The sequence below is a fragment of the Saccopteryx bilineata genome, chromosome 9 (genome assembly GCF_036850765.1).
Source record: "Saccopteryx bilineata isolate mSacBil1 chromosome 9, mSacBil1_pri_phased_curated, whole genome shotgun sequence".
NCBI lineage: Eukaryota > Metazoa > Chordata > Mammalia > Chiroptera > Emballonuridae > Saccopteryx > Saccopteryx bilineata.
Window position 1 is genome coordinate 31,359,267 of NC_089498.1, and position 23,689 is coordinate 31,382,955.

Below are 23,689 nucleotides of genomic sequence, written 5' to 3' on the forward strand. Positions count from 1 at the left end.
CAGGTTTCAAACTTGGGTCCTCAGAGTCCCAAGTCGATACTCTATCCACTGTGCCACCCACTGCGCTATTAATTCTACTGAGTGAATCACTATTTCAAATTCACTCCAATTTTGGCCCTGGCCACTTAGCTCAGTGAAAAGAGCGTCAGCCTGATGTGCACATGTTCTGGTTCAATCACCGGTCGGGGCACACATGAGAAGCGACCACCTGCTTCTCTTCCCTTCCCGCTTCTCTTTCTCTCTCTCTTCTCCTCTTGCAGCCAGTGGCTCAGTTGGTTCAAGCATTAGCACTAGACGGGGGTTGTTGGGTGGATCCTGGTTGGGGCACATGTGGGAATCTGTCTTACTATCTCCCATTCTCTCACTTAAAAAAAATAAATTCACTCCAATCTTGCATGACTGAGACTCTTGTTCTCATTGCTTGCTCCAAGTTGATGGATTTCCAGGCCACCAGAGACAGAATGATCTTAAAAGGACATAGCTTAAAACCAACCCCAGCATTTTCCCCACCCTCTATTAGGGTAAGCGGCCAACTCAACAAACGTTGGTTGAGGGTTTGCTTTGGGTCAGATACCCTCAACACCAGTGAAATAGGATTCTCTTTGTATTCTTAAGGAATTTACATTCCAGTACCCTCTTAAATGCTAAGTACTGTGCTCTGGAAAAAGTGAGTATTTCATGCCTGAGATGTTTAAATCCCAAGCCCTGCATGGGTTCCAACCTCTACCATGTCCCACTGGAATGATTTAGTCCTCCTCAATAGTAAAATGACTTCTCTCCCATGGTGGTTCCCAGGGTGGTTTGGAGGATCCAATGAGTTAATACGTGTGCAGCTGGCTGGAAGTTGGTGACCATTCAGTTTGTAGTAGGTATGATTATTTTCAGAGGCTATGGCATATTGGATAATTCTGATGAAACACTTTGCCTTTTCACAAATGCCCCAGCCTTGTCTTTGGGTTTCTGGAATGCACAAGGGTTGTCCTATCTCAGCAGGGAGTGGCTCCTAGTCACATATCTTTCCCAAGGCTCTCTGACCGCTGCACAAACTCACAGCCTTACAACACCAGGACTGGCACAGCCAGATCTCTAAAACTGTGGAATCAGATGTCATGTCTGGGTTAGAGCCACAGTCCTGATAACAGCCACAAATGACGTGCCAGACCTTGTGCAAAATATCCTCTGTCTTGTTGATTTCTAAGGTCATCCCAGTTCCCAGGTGAGGAAGTGGAGGTTTCACATCACTTTACATATAACATGTCCCAAGCAAGGCTCATTCGTGAAAGAGACAGAATCAGGTAGTCTGAGTCTTAACCAACATGTTTAGGTAACTTTTGGTAGAGGCAAATTCTTCACCTACCAATATTATGCACGTAAAGGTCTAAAAATCAAGAGGGATGGTATAGTTTTGTTTAAAAAGAAAAAAAGAAATGAAAAGACCTATATAGTAATTAGTTGGAACAGGAACTGTTAAACACATCACAGATATTAACTGATCTAGGTACCTTTATTGAGCCCATTTTACAGATGAGAAAGTTGAGGCACAGAGAGATAAAATAACCTGACTGGGGTTGCACAGGTAGGAATGGTGGGGCCAGGCTTACACTCAGGCCTCTGTGCTACTCTTGCTCACAGGTAAGGACAAGCAGTTGGAGCTGATGGCCTCCTATGAACTTTGGCTTTATTAATTCACTTTCAAATAAAAAACAAATCCTTATTTAATAAAGAGAGGTTTTATTGCCTCCTAAGTTCTTTTGCCACCAGTCATTCCTGGCCATCCTCCCATCAGCATTTTCCCCACCAAGTTTGGCTGCACCTCAAATTCTCCCTCATCTCTCTTTTACTATATAGGAAAAATTTTCTGTTTTGGTTTCTCTGCTCATTTTTCACTTAGCAAATAAAGAAACTTTCTCAAAACCCACTCTGTCTAGAGACCATGGACCATTATAAGTAGCATGTGGTGTTTCCTTATTAGGTAATTTCTCCTACCCCCTCAGTTGGAGCCACTTTTTCTTGCCTTTGACCCCTTGCAGGTGGCGATTCTGGGATTGGCCATGCTTTGTCCAAGTATCTGGATGAGCTAGGCTTCACCGTGTTTGCCGGAGTTCTGAATGAAAATGGATCAGGAGCAGAGGAACTGCGAAGAACCTGTTCCAACCGCTTCTCCGTGCTCCAGCTGGATGTCACCAACTCGCAGCAGATAAAGGATGCCTACAGCAAAGTGGTACAGAAGGTGCAGAACAGAGGTACAGCCGTCAGCCGCCCAGGCCCTGCACTGCCCTCCACCTCCTTGCAAATGCCCAGCATGGGTTCCAGCCTCTAAATACTCCTTTACTCCTCCTGCCTTCTTGTCTATTCTGGCTGCTGACTACATCTGAAGACAGCCGTATAGAGCACCTGCCGCATGCCAGAACCTCTCATAAACATGAGGATGTTAGGAATGAGTCAGGCATGGTCTATCTTCACAGAGCGTTCCTGTTCTCTCCAACATCTGCTCAGTTACTTCCTCATTAATCACCACTGCCCACTCCTTCCTCATTTCTCACCTCCCACCAATATTAATATGTATTAGGCAAAAAAAAAAAAAATCAAAACACAAAAAAACCTTCATATTTACTGCCCTTCCTCAGATGCTGCTCTTTCTCTTTCCCTTCCTTCATGACCAAGCTCTTTGGAACTCTGCTGCCCTGTTTTTACTTTTTCACCTTCAATCTAACATTGGCTCTCATTGGTCTGGCTGAGCTCATCGGTATTTTCCTAAACACCAAGCTCCTAACTTCTCTGCAGTGTTTAAATGTGGCGATCACCCTCCCTGCCTTGGTTTTGGGGTCACCAGCCCCCTATTGCCTTCCCTAGTTCCCTAGTTCCCTAGTTCACGGATCATTCTCTCTGCTTCTCTTGTCTGAACTTCTTCATCTACCTTCTACCCCCACTCATCAATGTAAATGTTACCGAAGGCTCCATCCCCAAACTCCCCACTCCACATGGTTTGAGCAATACTGTTCTCTCCCCTATACCACAAATTTGCACCTGGAGTATATTAGAAAATATCCAAGTTTGGGCCCAGATGGGCTACAGATGGGATACAGATGTTGGGGGTCCCTATGAAAAATGAAAATTATATGGGGCTCCTTTAGTTTAAAAACCGATTATGACTTTAAGATGATGCCAGCAGAGAATTCAACCAAGCGCGAGGCCCTTCTGAAGCACTGGTTCCTGGGACTGCAAAGGTCTCACACGCTTGATAACACTAGCCTGGGCACCTCTCCCCCAACCAGTTACATCAGTATCTACCTCCAAAAATCCAGTGAATCTTTCAAAAAGGAGGCGGGTAATGTTGCTGTCCTTTTGCTGGGAATGTCAGCTGGAAAGAAGATCCTATGTGGGGTCCTAGGTACCAGTACATTTTAAAGTTCCTCAGTCAATGCTAATGTTCTGCCAATGTTGAGAAACACTGAGATTTATGTAACTTCAAAATCTGTATTACCAATCTAGCCCTCTTCTCAGTGTCTGGAACTATATGTATCAATATTTAAAATTGTCTATCAGACATCCCAAGTTGATTTATCAAAAACTGACCTCTGCTGCCAATTTGCAAATCAGTTTACCCTCCTGTACCCCACAGCTCAGACGCTGGCACTGCTACATTTAAGCCATCAACCTGGGGGGGGGTCACTTTGACCTGCAGCTAGCTGCTGTTGCTCCCTGCATCTTATTGGTCCAGATCGCTGTCAATTCTACCTCCTAGATCTTTATCATCCTGGCCCCTTATCTCCCACCTGGGCTCTCAAAATGACATCCTTGCATCTGGGCTTTACTTTCCCATTTACTTTCCAAATGGAGAGTCATCTCTATAATGTGCACATCTTGCAAGGTCATCCATCCTCCTGAAACCCCTTGACATACAGAGCCTTCATGTCTTGGGTTCCTCCCATGAGCCAGCTCTGTGGTAGGTGGTTTACTTTATCTCATTAAATGGTTCAGTGGTTCTCTATCCACCCCCAAATAAAATATAAACACCTTAAAAAGGATTTGAAAGCCAAATGCTTAATCTGCAATACCTGCTGGTCCACTCAGTAAATTCTGAATGGTTTCCAAAATAGAATGTGCTAGTTTGTATCTTTGCATATCCTGCTTCCTCTTGCCAAAATGTCCTTCATGCCTCCACTTCCTTTCTCTAAGACTCTTGCCTTCATCCAAAAGCAGACTCTACTCCCAGGGAAGACCTGGCTCAAACATAACATCGCTTGCATGACCTTCCTGGTAATGCAGGTTACACCATTTACTTGCTTTTTGGGGCACTCACTCATTATACCTTGCACATACCTGTATCATTGCATTAGTATATCTGTCCATCTACTACTCCTCACCTCTAGGTTCCTTGAGAACCAGAACCACGTTTCCACTGGGATTCTTTCTGATGCAAGTGACACAGACTAATTCGAAATTGCTAAAGCATAAAGGGAATGTATTTGCTTATAAGATTGAGAAGACCAGTTGGCTTCAGGCATGTCTGAATCCAGGCACTTAAACTGTCATCAGGACCCAGTCTCTATTTCTGAGCTCTGCTTTCTCTTATGTTGGTTTTATGACAAGACTTTCCATGGAAGCCTCAAACACTCCCTTCTTACAACCCCTTTACAGTGAAAGGAGAGTTACATTATCTGTCTCATTTGATATTTGAAGGAGTAGTTATTATATAGAGAGCACTTAGAAGAGTGCTTGAAATGAGTCAAGCATCCAGTTTGGGCTCTTATTTCCCATTCATTCAACACGAAATACAGACCCTGGCATACAGTAAATATTTAATAAACATCTAAGAAATGAGAGGATGAAAGAGAAATAAATTGTTCGTTATCGGGAATCAATTTTCAGCGAGTTTAGCAATGAGTGATCATTTTCTAGCCAGGTAGTTTTCCTGGCCTGGTCTTTGCTGTCTTACCAAGTTGAACTCATTCCTCTTATGAGTTTGATTTCATGTGTCTTATTCAAGGAGATACTCAATACCCTCTAGTGAGGTCCAGAGGGGTAGTACTGACCATACTGAATAATAAAGCAGGGGGAAATACCATGCCAGTGTCTGGGATGAAGGGATGTGGTGAACACACATTACAAGGTATGAGCCCATGGTATTTGGGAGCCAGCATTCTGGAGAGCAATCCTCTTCAGAGACAGAATTACCAATACACTTACTTCTGTCTGCTCTCCTTGAGGTTTTTCTTAACTCTAGCCTCTCAAGTTCAAAGAGAATGTGGAACAGTGAAATGGAAGTTTAAAATCACCAAGAAGGATGTTTGCTAAAGAACCCTCTGGGACCTGTAGATAAACCAGAAAATCTTTGCTCCTGGAAGAGGGCCATGCTGTGTTCCTACCCAACATATTATTAAATTAATGTCAATATATTGTTAATTATTAACTAATGTTAATTATTTTAAAGTCCTATAGGTATAATGGGTTTATTGGCCAGCTTAGAATTCTATGCAGGAGCTGGCAAACTATGGTGGCGCTACCTGCTATTTTTTTTTCTTTAACATTTTATTTGGAAATAATTATAGATTCATAGGAAGTTAAAAAATATATTCAGGGAGATACTAAGAACCTTTTGACAAGCCTCCCCCAATATTAATATCTTGCATAGTTATAGTTCAATAGCAAAACCAGGAAGTTGGCATTGATGTAATCCACAGAGCTTATTTGGATGTCACTAGCTATACATGCAAGTGTGTGTGTGTGTGTGTGTGTGCATGTGTGTGTGTATATAGGTATGAGTGTATAGCTCTGTAGTTTCTTTTTTGAAATTCTTTTTTAGCTTTTTAAAAAAAAGACTTTATTTATTTATTTTAGAGAGGAGAGAGAGAGAGAGAGAGAGAGAGAGAAGGGGGGAGGAGCAGAAAGCATCAACTCCCATATTTGTCTCGACCAGGCAAACCCAGGATTTTGAACCTGCGACCTCAATGTTATATGTAGGTTTATACAAAAATCACTACAATCAAGATAAAGAACAGTTCCATACCACCAGGCTCTCTCCTGCTACCTTTTTAGAACCATTCTTATCTGTAATCTGTAACCCCTGGCAATCACTAACATATTCTCTATCTCTTTAACGCTATCACTTAAAGACTATTATATAGCTCTGCCACCTGTCTTTACACAGCCTGTGAGCAAAGGATGTTTTTTACATTTTTACATGGTTAAAAGAACTCAAAGCAAATTTTTGACATGTAAATTATATAGAATTCAAATATTAAAGTCCATACATCAAGTTTGATTGACATCCAGCCACACCCACATTTATATAAAGTCTGGCTGCTCTTACACAATAATGGCAGAGTTGAGACAGTAGGACCCGTCACAGTAAAATATTTACTGTCTGGCCTTTTACAAATAAAGTTTGCTGATCCCTATTCTAGGGCATTCTCCAGCTGCTGTTTGCACATTGACTGGTTAAAGGTGTACATCAGGCCAAGTCAATTAAAACCCCCACTGAGTGAGAGGATGGTAGCATCCTCTTCACTCCTCACCATTTTCATAACTGCTTTTGAGCTCTTACTACATGCCAAGAACCCTCTCTCTAGATGCTCCCAACATTATTGTGTGTAAATGTCACCAACTTAGGTGTGCAAGTCATGTCACTATTTTCTATAACTCAACTCAATGTCTATTTTGAGCCATTTTTCTGCCATGTGGAAAAACCCATTTCTATCATTTTGGGCTTCATCTCATTTTCCTGGGATAGCTTCTACATTCCTGTGGATGGGACACTGCATCTTGGCTTGTCAACGCTTCATGTTGGCCCCTGTGGTGAGCTCCGATGCTCCTTCCAGTCCTCACGGATCTCCCTCCTTGTTGCTACTGGAAGGGGGCTCTTAGGGTTGGCGCCTCCTGCCGTTTCTGTGCTCTGCTAGCACGGAGCTCATTCCCCTCCTATGCACAACACAGGTTCTCACACTTGGGAATGCAGCAGGATTGCCTGGAGGGCAGGTTGTATCAGGTACTGAGCTCCCACAACTTCCGATTACCAATTTCCCATCCAGCAGGTCTGAGGTGGGGTTCCAGATTGGCATTTCTAACAGGTTCCCACTTGATGAGGATGCTGCTGGTTCGGGACCACACCTCAAGAACCGCTGTCCTAAATCATGCTGAGGCTCGGGAACTCAGAAAATCTGCTTCAGGACTGTCAGGCTACATGATCCTCAATTGGGTCCTGTCACCTCTGTTCTCTCAGATAAAGAGGACCCTGGTCACTCACCTCTGCTCCAGATCCCTTTACCCACAGAAATGTCTGGTGTTTTTCCGTTACTCTTTTCCTACTATTATGGAAGTGGTTCCTAAGCTTGTGCACTGAGTAACCTGGGAAATTTTAAAAACTACTAATGCCAAGGTCCTCTCTCTCCCCCATCCCAGAGTCCTGATCCAATTGGTTGGGATGCACCCTGGACATTGGGGCTTGAAAAAGCCTCCCAGGTGAGCCTAATGTGCAGTCAAGGTTGAAAACTACTACTTGTGGACAGTGATTCTCCAAGTGTGGTTGAGGCCAGCATCGGCATTGCCTGGGAACTTGTTAGAAATGCAGATTCTCAGGCCTCACCCCAGACATCCCAAATCAGATTCTCTTGAGGGGGCACTCTGTGTTTGCATAAGCCCTCCTGGTGATTCTGATCAAGGGGAGTGGGCTGGCTGGGGAAAGGAATAGGGCTCAGGGTCTCTGCAATCTTCGTAACTCTTTTTTTTTTGTTTGTTTTTTAATTTTTATTTTTTGTACTTTTCTGAAGTTGGAAACAGGGAGGCAGTCAGACAGACTCCCGCATGCGCCCGACCAGGATCCACCCAGCATGCCCACCAGGGGCCAATGCTCTGCCCACCTGGGGCTTCACTCTGCTGCAACCAGAGCCATTCCAATGCCTCAGGCAGAGGCCACAGAGCCATCCTCAGCGCCCGGGCCAACTCTGCTCCAATGGAGCCCTGGTTGCAGGAGGGGAAGTGAGAAACAGAAAGGAAGGAGAGGGGGAGGGGTGGAGAAGCAGATGGGCGCTTCTCCTGTGTGCCCTGGCCTTTTTTTTTAAAATTAATTAATTAATTCATTCATTTTAGAGAGGAGAGGGAGAGATAGAGAGAGAGAGAGAGAGAGAGAGAGGAGAGAGAGAGAGAGAGACAGAGAGAGAGAAGGGGGGAGGAGCTAGAAGCATCAACTCCCATATGTGCCTTGACCAGGCAAGCCCAGGGTTTCGAACCGGCGACCTCAGCATTTCCAGATCGATGGTTTATCCACTGCGCCACTACAGGTCAGGCTATCTTTGTAACTCTTGGCACTTGTGTTCTAGTTTTCTCGTTTCCTGACATGAGATCTTCTTGTTTAAGGAAAAGGGAAGGCAGGCCCTATGTCATCCTGCCTGTTCTAAAATATTATATAGTCTCTATATACTCTTTGGTGGAAGAAACATGAGGTAGACTCTTATTTAGCCTCATGGATGTAGGAAAGTGCTTTGAAGCAAAAGAAAAATGCCCCCAAAATATTGCTTGATATTTCATGAATCTGTTCCCCATACAACCTCTCAAGGTAAGTGGTTGTAGGTATTTAAGGAGACTGAGGTTTGAGAGTTTAAGTGATCTGACTTTTGACTCCGGAACTTGAAGTGTTAAAAAATGTCTTGCTCTCTAGTCTGGCCCAACTTCATCGTTGTTCCTTTCTGTTCTCAGGGCTGTGGGCTGTGGTCAACAATGCTGGGATCCTTGGTTTACCCACTGATGGAGAGCTCATTCCCATGACCCATTACAAAGAATGCATGGCCGTGAACTTCTTCGGGGCTGTGGAAGTCACAAAGACATTTTTGCCTCTTCTTAGGAAATCCAAGGGGAGGCTGGTGAATATCAGCAGCATGGCGGGTGAGTTGGCCTTTCCCCACAAGGTTGTGCAGTGCCTGTCATGCAAGATGTGGCTCGCTGCATTCTTTGTGGGTTAAACAAGAAAGCAGGACACGCTCATGCAGGGCTGGGTCAAGATTAGTCAAATTGTATGTTTACTGTTGATTTTAACACAATGAAACCTTTCTCTTCTTTCAAATCTTTTTATGAACAAACTCTAACACACCTTCTAAGTCATATATTCATTACTGGAGATTTAGGGCTGTTGCATATCTTCACAATGTGGCTGCCAATGCACATGCTTTCTAGATCTGAATAAGAAATATTGTATACAGTTAATGTCAGTCAGCATTATGGGTAAACTGCTTTCAGCCCTCCCTGAACTCAGCATACTCCTTTGTTCCCTGTTAGATGGTAGCAAATGTCTTCATTCTGTTGGCACTGTCAGAGTTGGCTGCCTACTACTGTTTCCCATAAGATCATTTCCATCATTTTGCAATCTTGACATTTGGGTGAGAGTGAGACATTTGATGACTCGTTTTTCTTCAAGTCAAAGAACAGATAGTCAATAACTTCAGTCAAAAATATAATAATCTCCTTTTCATAAACAATGCCCATGCATGTGACATCACATATGTGTGATAAAAGATGTTATGTAGGAGTATTTGGAAGGCCTGCGACAGAACTCAGCATGGACAGCCAATGCTGGGTGTTAAGACCAGTCTCCACATTTGTTTTTTGTGAAGGGGGGGGGGGAATGAAAGGCAGGGGAAAGGGCAGATGTACCATTAGCCCAGGTGTATTACTTTATATTGTTGCTAGGACAAATAACCACAAATTTAGTGGCTAAACAAAAAAAAATTCTTCTTGTAGTTCTAAAGATGAGAGGTCTCACTGGGCTAGAATCAAAGTCAGCAGGACTGTATTCCTTGCAGAGTCTCTGAGAATCAATACCCCTGACTTTTCTAGCTTCTAGAAGTCACCTGCTTTCCTTGGCTGAAGACCCCTTCCTTCATCACCCAATTTCTCTTAGACTCTGACACTCCTGCCTCACACGTATAAGGATTGGGGTAGAGAGAAAACATTATTTCTTTACATTCTTCTCTAGGAGATGCATGGAAAATCAACCCCATTATGAATATATCTTTTTCTCCCATATTCCCAAAGAAAGGAACAAGAAACAGAAAGAGTGAGAGATATCATTTAGTGATACAGGTCTAATATCAGGTTTCAAAAAGTAGAGGAAGTCAGCCAAACAGAGTGGAGATGAACTGCTCAAGTTGTGATCCTGTCTTTACCACTGACAACTGAGCAACTAGGACAAAGTGCTGACCCCTGGAATTGCAGCTTCCTCACTTACTGTGGGAATAATAATTGCTTCTTCTTAGGGTTGTGGTGAGATGAGATGAAATGACACACGTTTAAGCATCAGTCACACCTGGCATTAGTGAGTTAGAGACCCAAGAGCCATGCTGTGACATCTGGGTAAGAGGCTGACTATATGTGCATCTGTGACTTTTTATTCTGCCAGCTGCTGGCATTACCACACTTGATTGTGACAATGGGTCACTGTCCATCCTACTGCACCCTGTCACACACTAGCCCCTAACAAGTTACTACTTTTAGATTTGACCATATCTTATCTAGTAGAATTTTATCTCCTGTAATCATGTTTATTATCCTTACCACAGAAATACAATAGATCTTTAACCCAAACCTGGCAAGGCAGTCTGATAAATATTTAACCAAAGAAAAAAAGAACTGGGAGGTAATTCTTAGCTTGATTGTACAAAGGGCACTTGAAAAATCTTTATGTTTGAGAGATGTAAAAGCTTTTTCTGGCTAGTTTGCCTCTTAAGAAATTGCAAAGTAAAAGCTATGTAGGTACAGCTACAAGCTTGACTTGAATAAGAATGGTTGAAAACAAACCTTATAAAACAACTCAGGACCTCAGGGCTTTTAAGCCAGTTGTGGTTTCAATCCTGCTGGGTCATCTGGGAGCAGGTCATCTTATTTGTCTGTGTGTCCATTTTGTCATCTGTTAATGACAGGGTGACCCAGCACCTGAGTCTAGGGCAGTGTTTTACAACCTCAGCATTATTGATATTTGGGGAGGCTAATTTTTTCAGGGGAAGAATGGCTGTCTGATGCATTGTAAGATGTTTAGCAGCATCTGTGTTCTTAACCCACTAGACATAGGGAGCACCCATCCCCAGAACTGACAAATTCAGACATTGCTACATGTCCACTGTGTTTGGTTTTTTTTGGGGGGGTGTCACAGAAAATCACCCCCAATTGAGAACCTCTGATCTTGACTGTAGATATAAATGCATGGTGGATTCTGAGTTCTTAACACAGTTCCTGGTTAAAATGCATTAAAATTACACCAAAGTCAGCAGCCTTGGAGATTGTTACAAGTCTATAAATTATAGATATCAGGCAGAGTTCATGGCTCCAGCTTTGAGCCTGGTCTAAACTTAGCATAGAGAAGTTGATTGTGGGATCATTCCTGGATTTTGTTCTTGCTGAACTGGCTGCCTTCAGGAAATCAATCACCTGGCAAATCACACAGCCGGTCCCTCAGCTGCTCTGTGATGTGAGGAAGCCAAAGCTGAGAGCTGGGCTTCTGAAACTCTCACACAAAAGCCAGAGCTAGTGTAGGGTAAGGGGAAGAGAGCAGAACAATTCTGAGCGAACTTCTCGGCACTAAATAGTATTAGATGCTTGCATGCCTAACGTCATGTAATCCTAAAGTCTGCAGGATGCAGGAATTAATTCCTTTTCTATTTATATATCAAGCACACTCTAGCCTAGGATTAGCCAGCTGGTAAATGCTGGAGTCAAGATTGGTTACCTGGTCTGTCTGTTTCACCCTCTGTTCTGTGTTCCTCTCACTTTTCTAGACTATCAAACAAGGACACACCGGGCAAATAGAGCAAACGGGGCAAACAAACAAAACACAGAGACTCTGATTCTAGTGTGCCAAAATGATGATTAGGAGGTATTAGCAATTTAGGGCTGCCTGTCTCTTACACCAGAGCTTCTCAAATACTAACGTGTGTAGTGAGCACCTGGGGATCTTTGTAAAAATGCCGATTTTGACTGGTTTGTCTGAGGTGAGAGCCCAAGACTGTGCATTTCTTTAACTAGTTCCTAAGTGAATGCTACTGTTCTTGTGCGATGTTCTCAAACTTTCGATGCATTAGAATCACCATGAGAGCTACTGAAAAAAAAAAACACAACACTGTAGGAAATCAAAAGTAAAATGAGATCATGTTTCACATTCATTAGAATGGCTATAATAATAAAAAAAAAACACCCAGAACACAATACTTAAGGGCAAGGGTGTAGAGAAATTGAAAATCTCATGAATTGCTGGGAAGAATGTAAAGTGGCGCAGCCTCCGTGGAAAACACTTGGTGCTTCCTCAGTAAGTTAAGCATGTGACCCAGCAATCCAAGCCTAAATTTATATTCAAGAGAACAGAAAACAGATGTCCAAACAACAACTTGTACATAGATGTTTATAGTATCTTTAGTCACAATATGCAGAGGTGGAAACAACCCAATGTCCATCAGCTGATGAAATGACAAATGAAATGTGATCTATCCATACAATGAAATATTATTACTCCATAAATAAGAATGAAGCACTGATACATGGTACCAAATAGAGGAACCTTTTGGTATAATATTACGGTGAGTGACAGAGCCAAACACAACAGACCACATATAGAATAATCCCATTTATATAAAATGCCCCAAATAGGCAAACCCACTGAGATAGACAACAATATACTAATGGTTGTTGGGTTGAGGATAAAGGGAATGAGAAGTGACTGCTTAATAGTATGGGGTTTCCTTTTGGGGCAATGGAAATATTTTGGAACTAGACAGTGCTGATGGTTGCACATCATTGTGAAGGTACTAAATGCCACTGAATTGTCACCTTAAAATGGTTAAATGGTGAATTTTACAGAGGCAGAGATAGACAGGGACAGACAGACAGGAACAGAGAGAGATGAGAAGCATCAATCATCAGTTTCTCGCTGTGCGTTGCGACTTCTTAGTTGTTCATTGATTGCTTTCTCACATGTGCCTTGACCGCGGGCCTTCAGCAGACCGAGCAACCCCCTGCTGGAGCCAGGGGCCTAGGGTCTAAGCTGGTGAGCTCTTTGCTCAAGCCAGATGAGCCCGCGCTCAAGCTGGCGACCTCGGGGTCTCGAACCTGGGTCCTTCCGCCTCCCAGACCGACGCCCTATCCACTGCGCCACCACCTGGTCAGGCTAAATGGTGAATTTTATATGTATTTTATCACAATAAGAAATAAATTCTGTGCCCAACCCCAGAATTACTGATTCTCTAGGTCTGGAGTGGGACCTGAGGGTGTGCATTTTTAATATCTTCCCAGCTGCTGCTGTTTCTCAGAAACACTGTTACTGGAAAGGGGACCAGGCCTGAAGCAGGTTTGCCCAGGGCCGACCTGTCGCATATGGGTTCTTTGTTCAGGAAAGATTTCACAACATGAGTCCGGGTGATTTTAAAGTACGTTTATTAAAGCTGGGGACAGTGAAACAAGGAAAGGCCTAGGATAGAAGCAGCAGCAGGGGAGAGACCAGGCAGCGTTGCTCTGGCTCCCTAGAAACACTGCGGGAAAGAGGTGAGCCAGGGCCGGGCTGCTGTCAGCTCCCGGGAAAGTCAGAGAAAGGGGGCCCTGGGGACAGCTTCAGGGGGTTAGCTCAGGAAGACAATGTCATTCAGGACGATGGGGAACTGCTATTACCCATTGCCCCCCTGGTTGCAAGTGTCATAAGGTCCCTTAGAGTTTAAGAGATGCATGTATGGGGGGGGGGAGGGGGACAAGAAGCGGGAGAGAAAGGCTCACACACGCTCCCGGGAGGGAGAGTACATACTGGGACCTTTGTTTTGAGGGTATTAAAAGCTGGAAGTTTAGGGGAAGTCTTAGGGGCAGATCTCAATAAAATATTCATCAGCTTTTCCAGGTGTGCCCTTTCAGGGTCATGGTCTCCACTGACTGCTCAGTGCCTAGGCAGGGAGGGGGTCCTGGTATCACCCATCTGGCCTTGCTGCTTTTCTGGGCCTGTAGCCAAAATACAACTGAGGCAGAGATGTTATCTCTAAGGAGGAAAGGTCAGAGGGTCTAAACCACATGACCAGCCATATGCTAGGGGAGGAAATGCCACTCTGGGTACAAGGTCTGAGCCAATTTTGCCTGTGGCTAGGCACCCAGGGTTTTCTGCCCTGGTGACGTCCCATATCTGGTTGTAAATTGCTCGGCCAGTTTGTTCAGCTCTCTGTCTCAGTTTCCCCAGTCCACTTGCCAAGGAATTTTTCTAGCTTTTTACTATCTAGTCTCAACACTTTAAGATTTTTTATTTTGATAAAGGTTTGTGCTATCCCCAGAGATGATCAGATTTATAAGGGCATAATCAAATGCAATTAGCCTAAAATTTCTGCTGAGACATTTCATGCCTCAAGGAGATTAGTAAACCTGCCTCTCCTCGGGGGCATGTGGTTGGTCCTTGTTCTTTAGCTTGGAAAGGCATGAAAAAGGGGTGGACTTTATTACTTGAGAGCTGGCTCCAGGTGTCCTTGGAGGAGGCAGAAACTGGCTGGGAGTCCTTATTACATTCTCCTGAGAATGTCATTCAGGACAAGGCTTGGAAGGTATTAGAGAATGAGAAAGCTGCTGTGGGTAGGGAACCCTGGTACCCCTATAAAAATGTCCTGCATCCAGTTCCAATGTGGGGTAGGGAAGGGAGGTTCCCTCACACCAACAGGCAATGCTCAGACACCAGCAGGGCTACAATTTATCTTAATTCTGACACTATGTACCAGAGGATAGCATCAGATCTCATAGGTTAAGGGCTTGGTCTCGCATGACTATCAGATGCCAGTTGCAAGCCCTGGTTATCTAATACTGTGCTTCTGACTCATGGGTTATACATTGGAAGCCATGGGTTTGGTTAATTTTCTAGTGTAGCTCACAGGACTGAGGAAACCCAATTACTCACTGGATTACTGGTTTATTAAAAACAATATTAAAGAATACAAATCAATAGCCAGATGAGGAGATATATAGGGTGAGGCATAAGGAAGGGGCATGGACCTTCCATGCTCTCTGAACATGACACTCTATGGGAATCTCCAAATGTTCATTGACCTGGAAGCTCTCTGAAACTCCTCCTTTTTATTATAATAATAATAATAATAATATTTTTTTCAATGGAGGCTTCATTACATAGGCACAATTAATTAAGTCAATGACCATTGATGGTTGATCTCAAATCTCCAGCCCCTCTCCCATTCCCTGAGGTTGGGTGGTAGGTGGGACTGAGAGTTCCAACCCTGTGATCACATGATTGGTTCCCCTAATAACCAGTCCCCGACCCTTAGGTGAGTTCCAAGTCAGCCCAAGTCAGCTCATTAACATAAGACCAGAGGCGTGGCCCTAGCCATTGCCATCCTGGTGCAGGTTCCCATTGGATTCAGGCAGACGGTAAAGGAACTGTGGAGCTAGAAAATGGTGGGCCATTCCATTTATTTAAGTCTCATAAGGGCAGATGAGCAAACAGGCAGGGAAGATCACTTCCATTTTTCCCTTCAGAATCTCCCGGACTCACAACGCAAAACAGGCCCCAACCAGCCTCCCCAGTCCCCAGCCAAACAGGCCGGGCTGAAATCTCTGGGCTCTCAAGACCCTCAGTGCTCTCTCTTTCTCCATTCTAGCAAAACAGGCTGGGGGAAAACACCCCTTCTCCAGTAAACAACAGCAAACAATCACCCCTCCCCACTGTGGCAGGCAGTCCACAATTTGCAATCTGCTGCCCTGAGGGCAAGCACCCTCAGCCTTCCATAGATTATAAACACAAGGCACAGACCCAATACAAGCTAGCAAACTTAAGAAACATTGGTTTATCCAACAATAACTAAAGACACCTTTGTTGCTCTCATCACTTAGAAATTCCAAGGGTTTAAGGAGCTCTGTGCCAGAACTGTTAAGACCAAATATGTATTTATTATAAATCAAAATATCACGCCATACCTGTATAGCCTCAAGCTGAAAAGTTGCAGTATTTCTGCCCCCTGCAAGTAGAGTATTCATAGGGCGCCCTTTCTTTTCCATAATTCTGCATGTTAGCTTTAGGTCAGGAAAAAGAGGGATCTCCATGTGGGTGTTGATCATTATGGCTATCAGTGTTTTGAGGCCCTGCACTACCTCCAAGGACATCAAGAACATTGGGCTGGTAGAACCTTAGCAAATATTACTAACTTACTCCTTATGTCACACCAAGATTCAGGAAAAGACCAGGTTTGAACCCACTGCAGGGATGGAGGAGGGTTAGGGTGGGTAGAGGGTTTCCATAATTCTTCTGTAAGCTCCAAACTTGCAACTTCAAGTCTCTTTGAGTTTTAGCCATGACCAGTGGTACCCATGACATCAAAGAAAGACAATGGCTACTGGAGTGATCAATGTGAATGCTGAGAGTATTCACTTGCCAGGAAACAGTCATTGAGTAGTTCCCCAGACAAAAAAGCTAGGTAGGGGGGTGCAGGGGAAGGGGGGTGAGAATGCTGCATTTATGGTGGCTACAGTAAGGATAGACTGTTTTCAGGTAGAAAGAGTCCAAAGATCTGTATGTGGTTGGTTAAAACAAGTCTGATTATTGACGAGGTCAGCCATTAACAGGTGAGCCCCAACTCTGAGTTGTTTATCAGAACTGGCTACTTAAAATCTATTTGAAGGAAACCCAGCATTCAATTTTGATATCTCCTGAGCAAGTACTGCTCTAAGTATGAAGTTTTATTTTTATGTTAGCCACATCGATGTGACGGAGGTGCAGGTAGGATGGAGTGGGTGAAGAGGTATTTTATTACTTAAAATTTGGTTGTAGCCTTGGCAGATGTTTCTAAAGCTCTAGCTTGTCCAAGAGGCTTATCTCATCTTTTAAAAATTCAAATAAGCCAGGCCTTAATGTTTTAACCTTTCACCTCAAACTTCAAAAAAATACAAATTTTTAGTTTTATTTCCAAAAGTTTAGAGACCTTATGACCTTTGTACATGCAAAGACCTACATGAGAGCTAGGTAATTGTTCCTTTAATTAGCAATAATTGTGCCTCAGATAAACCTCATTGGCTACATATAATACTGCCACTGCGAAATCTAAGCATGTCTTCAAGGAAGTATTTTAAAGCGTTTAATTTGGAAATGATTATAGATTCACAGGAAGTTGTGAGGAAAATGTATGGAGAAATCTTGTTTAGCCTTCACCCAGCTTCCCCTAATGATAACATCTTGCATAACTATAGTACAATATCAAAACCATGTAACTGACATTGTTACAATGCACACTTATTCAAGTTTCACCAGTTATATCTGCACTAATTTGTGTGTGTGTTTATAGTTCTGTGCCATTTTATCACACGTGTAGCTTCTTGTAACTACCAACACAATCAACATACAGAACTGTAGTATCACCACAAGCAATCCCTGAGAAACCTCTTTGTAGCCATAGCCACTGCCCACCGCTGACCCCCATCCCATTCCCAACTCCTGGCAACCATGAATCTGTTCTCTAGCCATGTTTTGTTTGTTTGTTTGTTTGTTTGTGAGAGAGACAGAGACAGAGACAGAGAGAGACAGACAGGAAGGGAGAGAGATGAGGAGCATCAACTCATAGTTGAGTCACCTTAGTTGTTCATTGATTGCTTTCTCATATGTGCCTTGACTGGGGGGCTGCAGCTGAGCTAGTAACCCCTTGCTCAAGCCAGAGACCTTGGGCTTCAAGCCAGTGACCTTTGGGGTCATGTCTATGATCCCAAGCTCAAGCCAGCTACCTGCGCTCAAGCTGGTAAGCTCACGCTCAAGCTGCCGACCTCAGGGTTTCAAAACTGGGTCCTTTGCATCCAAGGCTGACACGCTATCCACTGCTCCACTGCCTGGTCAGGCTCCATCTCTATACTTAAATTTCAAGAATGTTATATACAGGGAATCATACAGTATGCAATACAGTATGCAACCTTTTGAGACTGGCTTTCATTCAACATAATTTAAAAAGAATGTGTTTTGACTAAAATACATTTACACACAATTATACAGTTCACACACAAATCTCCCACATCTGTGAGACTTAGATCAAGGATAAAACAGCACTGCCAGGTTGCTATTCAACTTCTCAGATCATGTGAGCCTTCTACAGCCAAAACAGAGATCTCTATTTTGTTTTGTTTTGTTTTTTCAGATACTAATCTGTACTAGCATTTACATGTCCAGAGGACTGAAATAATGAAAAATTTTCAGAGGTGTTCTCTAGAAATGCTGAACAGCTCTATCTGCACATTAGAATCACCAGGGGCAGTTTTTAAAAAGCCTAGTGCCTGTGATAAACCCCAAACCAATGAAATCATATTGGGGGAAGAGAAGGAATTGATTTTTTTTCATGCTCACTAGGAAATTCCATTAAGCTACCAACTTTGAAAACAATTGTTCTAAAACAATTAGCTACAATAGAGGTTCTCAAACTTGGGGCGGGGGTGGGGTGGGGGAGGAGAGGTGATAATCAGGTTCACCTGGAGTATTTGGTAACACTAAGAAAACTGAGGCTCTCTCCTCCTTGAAAGGACTCTGGACCTCAGGGCGTATCATTAGCTCCCTTGGAGATTCTGACACTCACCAAATCTGAGATCCGCAGGGCCAGAACATTTCTCACATTAAAATCACCTGTGGAGTTTTATTTAATACTAATGTCCAGGTTCCACTGTCAGAATTTTTTAAAATTTCATTGGTCTAGGATAGGGCCGGGGCATTGGCATTTTAAAAAAAGATTTTGTTTATTCATTTTAGAGAGAGGAAAGAGAGAAAAAGGGGAGGAGAAGCAGGAACCATCAACCTGCGGTTGCTTCCTGCATGGGTGTTGACCAGGCAAGCCTGGGGTTTCATTTCAAACCAGCGACATCAGTGTTCCAGGTCGACACTTCATCCACTGTGCACATTGGTATTAAAAAAATATTCTCAAGGTGTTTCTACTCTGGTTACAATGTTATGTACCACTGATCTGGAATTAAAGACAAAACACACACACACACACACACACACACACACACACACACACAAAATATATATTCATCTCTCTGGGCACCCAAATGACTATATTTGGTTTCATTTAATGTCAGCTAGTGGATGAGTATGTAAAATTCTAAGACTTAACCTCCTTGGAATAATATCAGTACACTTATACTGTTGCTAAGATTATAACCCTCCCTGGCCGGTTGGCTCAGTGGTAGAGCGTCGGCCTGGCGTGCAGGAGTCCTGGGTTCAATTCCTGGCCAGGGCACACAGGAGAAGCGCCCATCTGCTTCTCCACCCCTACCCCTCTCCTTCCTCTCTGTCTCTCTCTTCTCCTCCCGCAGCCGAGGCTCCATTGGAGCAAAGATGGCCTGGGCAATGGGGATGGCTCTGTGGCCTCTGCTTCAGGCGCTAGAATGGCTCTGGATGCAACAGAGCGACACCCCAGAGGGGCAGAACATCGCCTCCTGGTGGGCATGCCGGATGGATCCTGGTCAGGCGCATGCGGGAGTCTGTCTGACCTTGACTCCCCGTTTCCAGCTTCAGAAAAATGAAAAAAAATAAAAGAAAGATTATAACCCACACATACTCCCAGGGTTCTGCATTTTTTACTAGTGCCCCAGTAGAGAAACCCCCATTCAGGAAGTCAAATTTTCCCTGTTGAATTGGAAATGAAATTACCAAGTTCCTGGCAAAATTTTGCCTTGCTGCCTCTGGCAATAGGATTTTAACTTGAATGGAACAGAGACAAAAATTAAAGAATCTAACTGGACAGATGAGAAAGGGGTGTATAAGGTCAGGAATGGAGAATGCCCTGAGACCCTGTGGGTCTTGGATATCGACATGTATTTTATCTTATGACACCAGGAATAGTAGACACTAATATAAAACATTAACAGCAAGATTGGATCTGTGAGGTTGAACCCTACAGAACTGCCATATTGTAAGTCAAAAGTGGTCTAATACCAGGGTTGAACATAATACAAAAGACAAATGTGTCTTAAATGTTTGGTCCAAAGCATATTATCTTGTTAGATGGATAATGTGGGATATGCTAAATTCTTACCACCTGTCATACCATCCACAAGGTAAGTACATCACCATGAAAGCACATATTTAGAAATTCATGACAAAAAACCTAATGTAATAGTTTAAAATTCAGTATTCCAATAAATCACTTGACTTGGTTTCCAACGCCGAGTATGATCCAGTAGGTCTAGGGAGGGTCCTAGAAATCCATATAATAAACAAATACCCTGGGAGATCCTGAGCAGGTGCACTTATGACTCTAAGAAACACGGAACATACGGAGTATTTTGGTCTATTGAGATATTATTGTAAAATCCCTGAATAGTACTAACAATAGGAAGCTCTCATTATGGTGCTTACTTTGTGCCTGGCACTATTCTAATTTACAGGTTAAAGACAGAGGCACATAAAGTGATTTTCCTACTTTTAATTGATTTTACTAATTAATGGCAGAGCTGGGACTTGAACACAGACAGTGCAGGCTCCAGAATCCCACTGGTAACTGCTGCCCTCTGCTAACCTGCCGCCTAGCTGGCCTCTCGGCTATAAAAACCCTGGAGAAGTGAGAACGGTCTAACTCCACAAGCTGGGTTGCGACTTTGAACAAGTTGTTTTGACTTCTTTGACCTTTCTCGGAGTTGGATTTGGAACTCTAAGATTTTGTGAAACTAAAACTTACTTTAAAAAGAATCAACTGGTCGTTGGTGGCACCGCTTATTGTTTGATGCTGGCCGCTACATTGAAATGCCATCAGTTAAGCTTCAGGCTTCTTTCTTTTAAGTGACAGGATCAGAACTCAAACTAGCAAAAATTAAAAAAGGGAAAAAGAGTTAGTTCACCAACTGGCTTGGACCAAGTTTTAAGATGGGATCACTGTAACTCTCCCCCACCCCCACCCCGTTTCCCTCCTCAACAGCCACCTTCAAGTCTCTGCTCTCCTCAGTTTGTTCCTGGCTTTCCTTTGCTTAACTCTCCTACGTGGCTGGCAAAAATGGCCCCTGGGGGTTGTTTCACCATTATCACACCTAAGTAGCCAGGAAAGAATGAAAAACCACCATCTTTTTCAGGAAGGCTCAATTCCAGTCACATGTCCAGCTCCAACCAAACTCCACCCCCAGGGGATGAGGTATTATGATTGGCCAGTCTGCCTCTCTTAATGAGAAAGACAGAACCATTCACTAGATAGTCTTCCTCCAGAGGCACAGAGGTTAAGGGTCAGTGCAGGCTTTATTGAGCTTAACAGACACGTTTTTGACAAATTGAAAAGAAGACCTAGTGTCAGCAAAAAAGATTAGGGTTGGCTTTATTGCGATTCTTACCTTATTGTGAGGCCCGGAACTGAACCTGCAATATCTATGAGGTATACCTCGCCTGTATTTCCCAAAAAGAAAACTATGTGAGCCATACCAAAGCTTTAATAATAATTTAAGAAAAATAATGATAATTAACATTCATTATTCTAGGTTTCTCTCCTTCAGTGCCTATGCTCTTCCCCACCCCACCCCCAAATTTTACTGAGCTATAATTGACATATAACACTGTATTTGTTTAAGATGTACATGTAATGATTTGATATATATGTATAATTATGAAATGATCACCACAATATGGTTAGTTAACATCCTCACTAAGCCCTGGCCAAATAGTTGGGTTGGTCAGAGCGTCATCCAGAAGCACAAAGGTTGCCAGTTCCATCCCTGGTCACAGTACGTACAGAACACCTCGATGTTCCTGTCTTTCTGTTTCTCTCTCTTCCTGACTCTAAAAATAAACTCCAAAACAAACAAAAAACATCCATCACTTCATGTAGTTACAATTTTTTTTTCTTGTGATGAGAACATTAAGATTTACTTTATTTTCTTTTTGATTGAATTTATTGGGTGACACTGATTAACAAAATAATACAGGTTTCGGTGCACAATTCCACAACATGTCATCTGTACATTGTATCGTGTATTCACCACCCCAAGTCAAGTCTCCGTCCATCACCATTTATCTCCCTTATTCCCCCCTCCACCTGCCCTCCCCACACCCTGCAATCACCACACTGTTGTCCAGTCCATGAATTTTTCTTTGTTTCTCAATCCCTCCACCCCCCACCTAGCCTACCAACATGCCCCCCACCCCACAGATGTCAGCCTGCTCTCCATCTATAAGTCTGTCTCTATTTTGCTTGTTAGTTTATTTTGTTCATTAGATGCCACATATGAGTGAAATCATATAATCATATGGTACTTACCTTGCTCTGGCTTATTTCACTCATCATTTTCTCAAAAAAAAAAAAAGTTTGTTTTATTCAACTAGTTTCATTAGAAATGTATTGAGATGCTGTAGGAACTTAACTCTTGTTTATATCAATTAGTAAAATTGGTTTCATTATACCTCTTTTCCTTCAAGTCACAGACCTATCGATGATGTTAAGTGAGGACTTACTGTATATTACATCCCCCACTTTAGATTATAACTGGAAGTTTATACTTTTTGACCACCTTCATCCATTGTGCCCATTCCCCTCACTTCCAATCTGGAAGCCACCAATGTGTTTTCTGTATCTATGTATTTGGTTTTTTAGGTTTCACATGTGGATGAGATCATATAGTATTTGTTTTTCTCTGACTTATTATACTTAGAATAATGCCCTCAAGGTTCTCAAGGTACATTTGTGTTGTTGCAAATGGAAAGATTTTCTTCTTCTTCATCCATTAATCTGTTGATGAATATTTTGGTTGCTCTCATGTCTTAGCTATTGTAAATAACAGTGCAATGAACATGGGGGTACAGATACTGTGCTCTTTTTTTTCTAACTGAAATTTTTATTGGGATCACTGTAGATTTGCTAAAGTTGTAAGGAATGTAGCATTTACCCAGTTTCCTCCAATGATAAAAATTTGCAAATCTATAGTACAATAGTATAACCAGCATACTGATTATGATCTAATCCATCAATTTTATTTGGATTTTCCCAGTTTTACTTATACTTGTGTGTGTGTTTTGTTTCATACATTTTATCATCTCGTTTTCTTTTTACTTGCATTGTGTTTTTTTCAGATCAAGTCTAGATAGTCAAATTCTGGCATGGTTTCATTAAGTGACTAGAAATGGCCAATGTCTATACTAAGTAAGATTGTCCTTTAAGAAACCAGACCAGAGTCACTGTTGTCATGCTTTCCTTGTATGAAGAAATGAGCTCAGTGTTTTGTAGGCATCTAGGAAGAAGGAGCTGAAAGCCTATTTAGAACAAGGGTTTGTCCTATACACTACATACTTAAGATGATGACTTAAGTATCCCTTAATAAATGATCCCTAATAAATGTTAAATATGGGTATAAGACATATTTTGTGGTCTCAAATGCTCCCACTGAAAACTTTAACATTTGAATAGAGTTAGGATTTCAGCAAGAGAACTCAGGGCTAGAGAGATGTTCTCCTATGAATGAAGCACATTGAACTGAAAGATGTCATCTGCAAAATTCTAAGGTTAGGAGAACAAAGACAAGCAACGTGCAAAACTAGACCCATGCTTGATTTGGTGAGAATCACCAAAGGCTAGGAAAGCTGGTGGAACTGGGAAACATGGAAAGGCAAGACCAGGGAGCACTGGAAGTCCTCTTCCCAACCCTAGATAGTTGTGCAAATGTCCTGGGGATTTTAGGCAGAGTAAAATATCCATGATGTTATCTCTGGCATTTGCTGAAATGTCTATGGTCTCTAAAA

At 42.8% G+C, this 23,689-nt stretch overlaps 1 protein-coding gene across 2 annotated transcripts in view; it reads left to right on the forward strand.

Annotated features, from left to right (window-relative positions):
* Nucleotides 1-23,689, forward strand: part of HSD17B2 (hydroxysteroid 17-beta dehydrogenase 2) — a 59,198-nt gene that overhangs the window by 29,946 nt on the left and 5,563 nt on the right. For both annotated transcript variants that reach the window (XM_066243230.1, XM_066243231.1), the window contains exons 2-3: nucleotides 2,031-2,243; nucleotides 8,695-8,880. In XM_066243230.1, coding sequence (XP_066099327.1) covers nucleotides 2,031-2,243; nucleotides 8,695-8,880 — 399 coding nt within the window. The remainder of the gene's footprint in view (nucleotides 1-2,030; nucleotides 2,244-8,694; nucleotides 8,881-23,689) is intronic.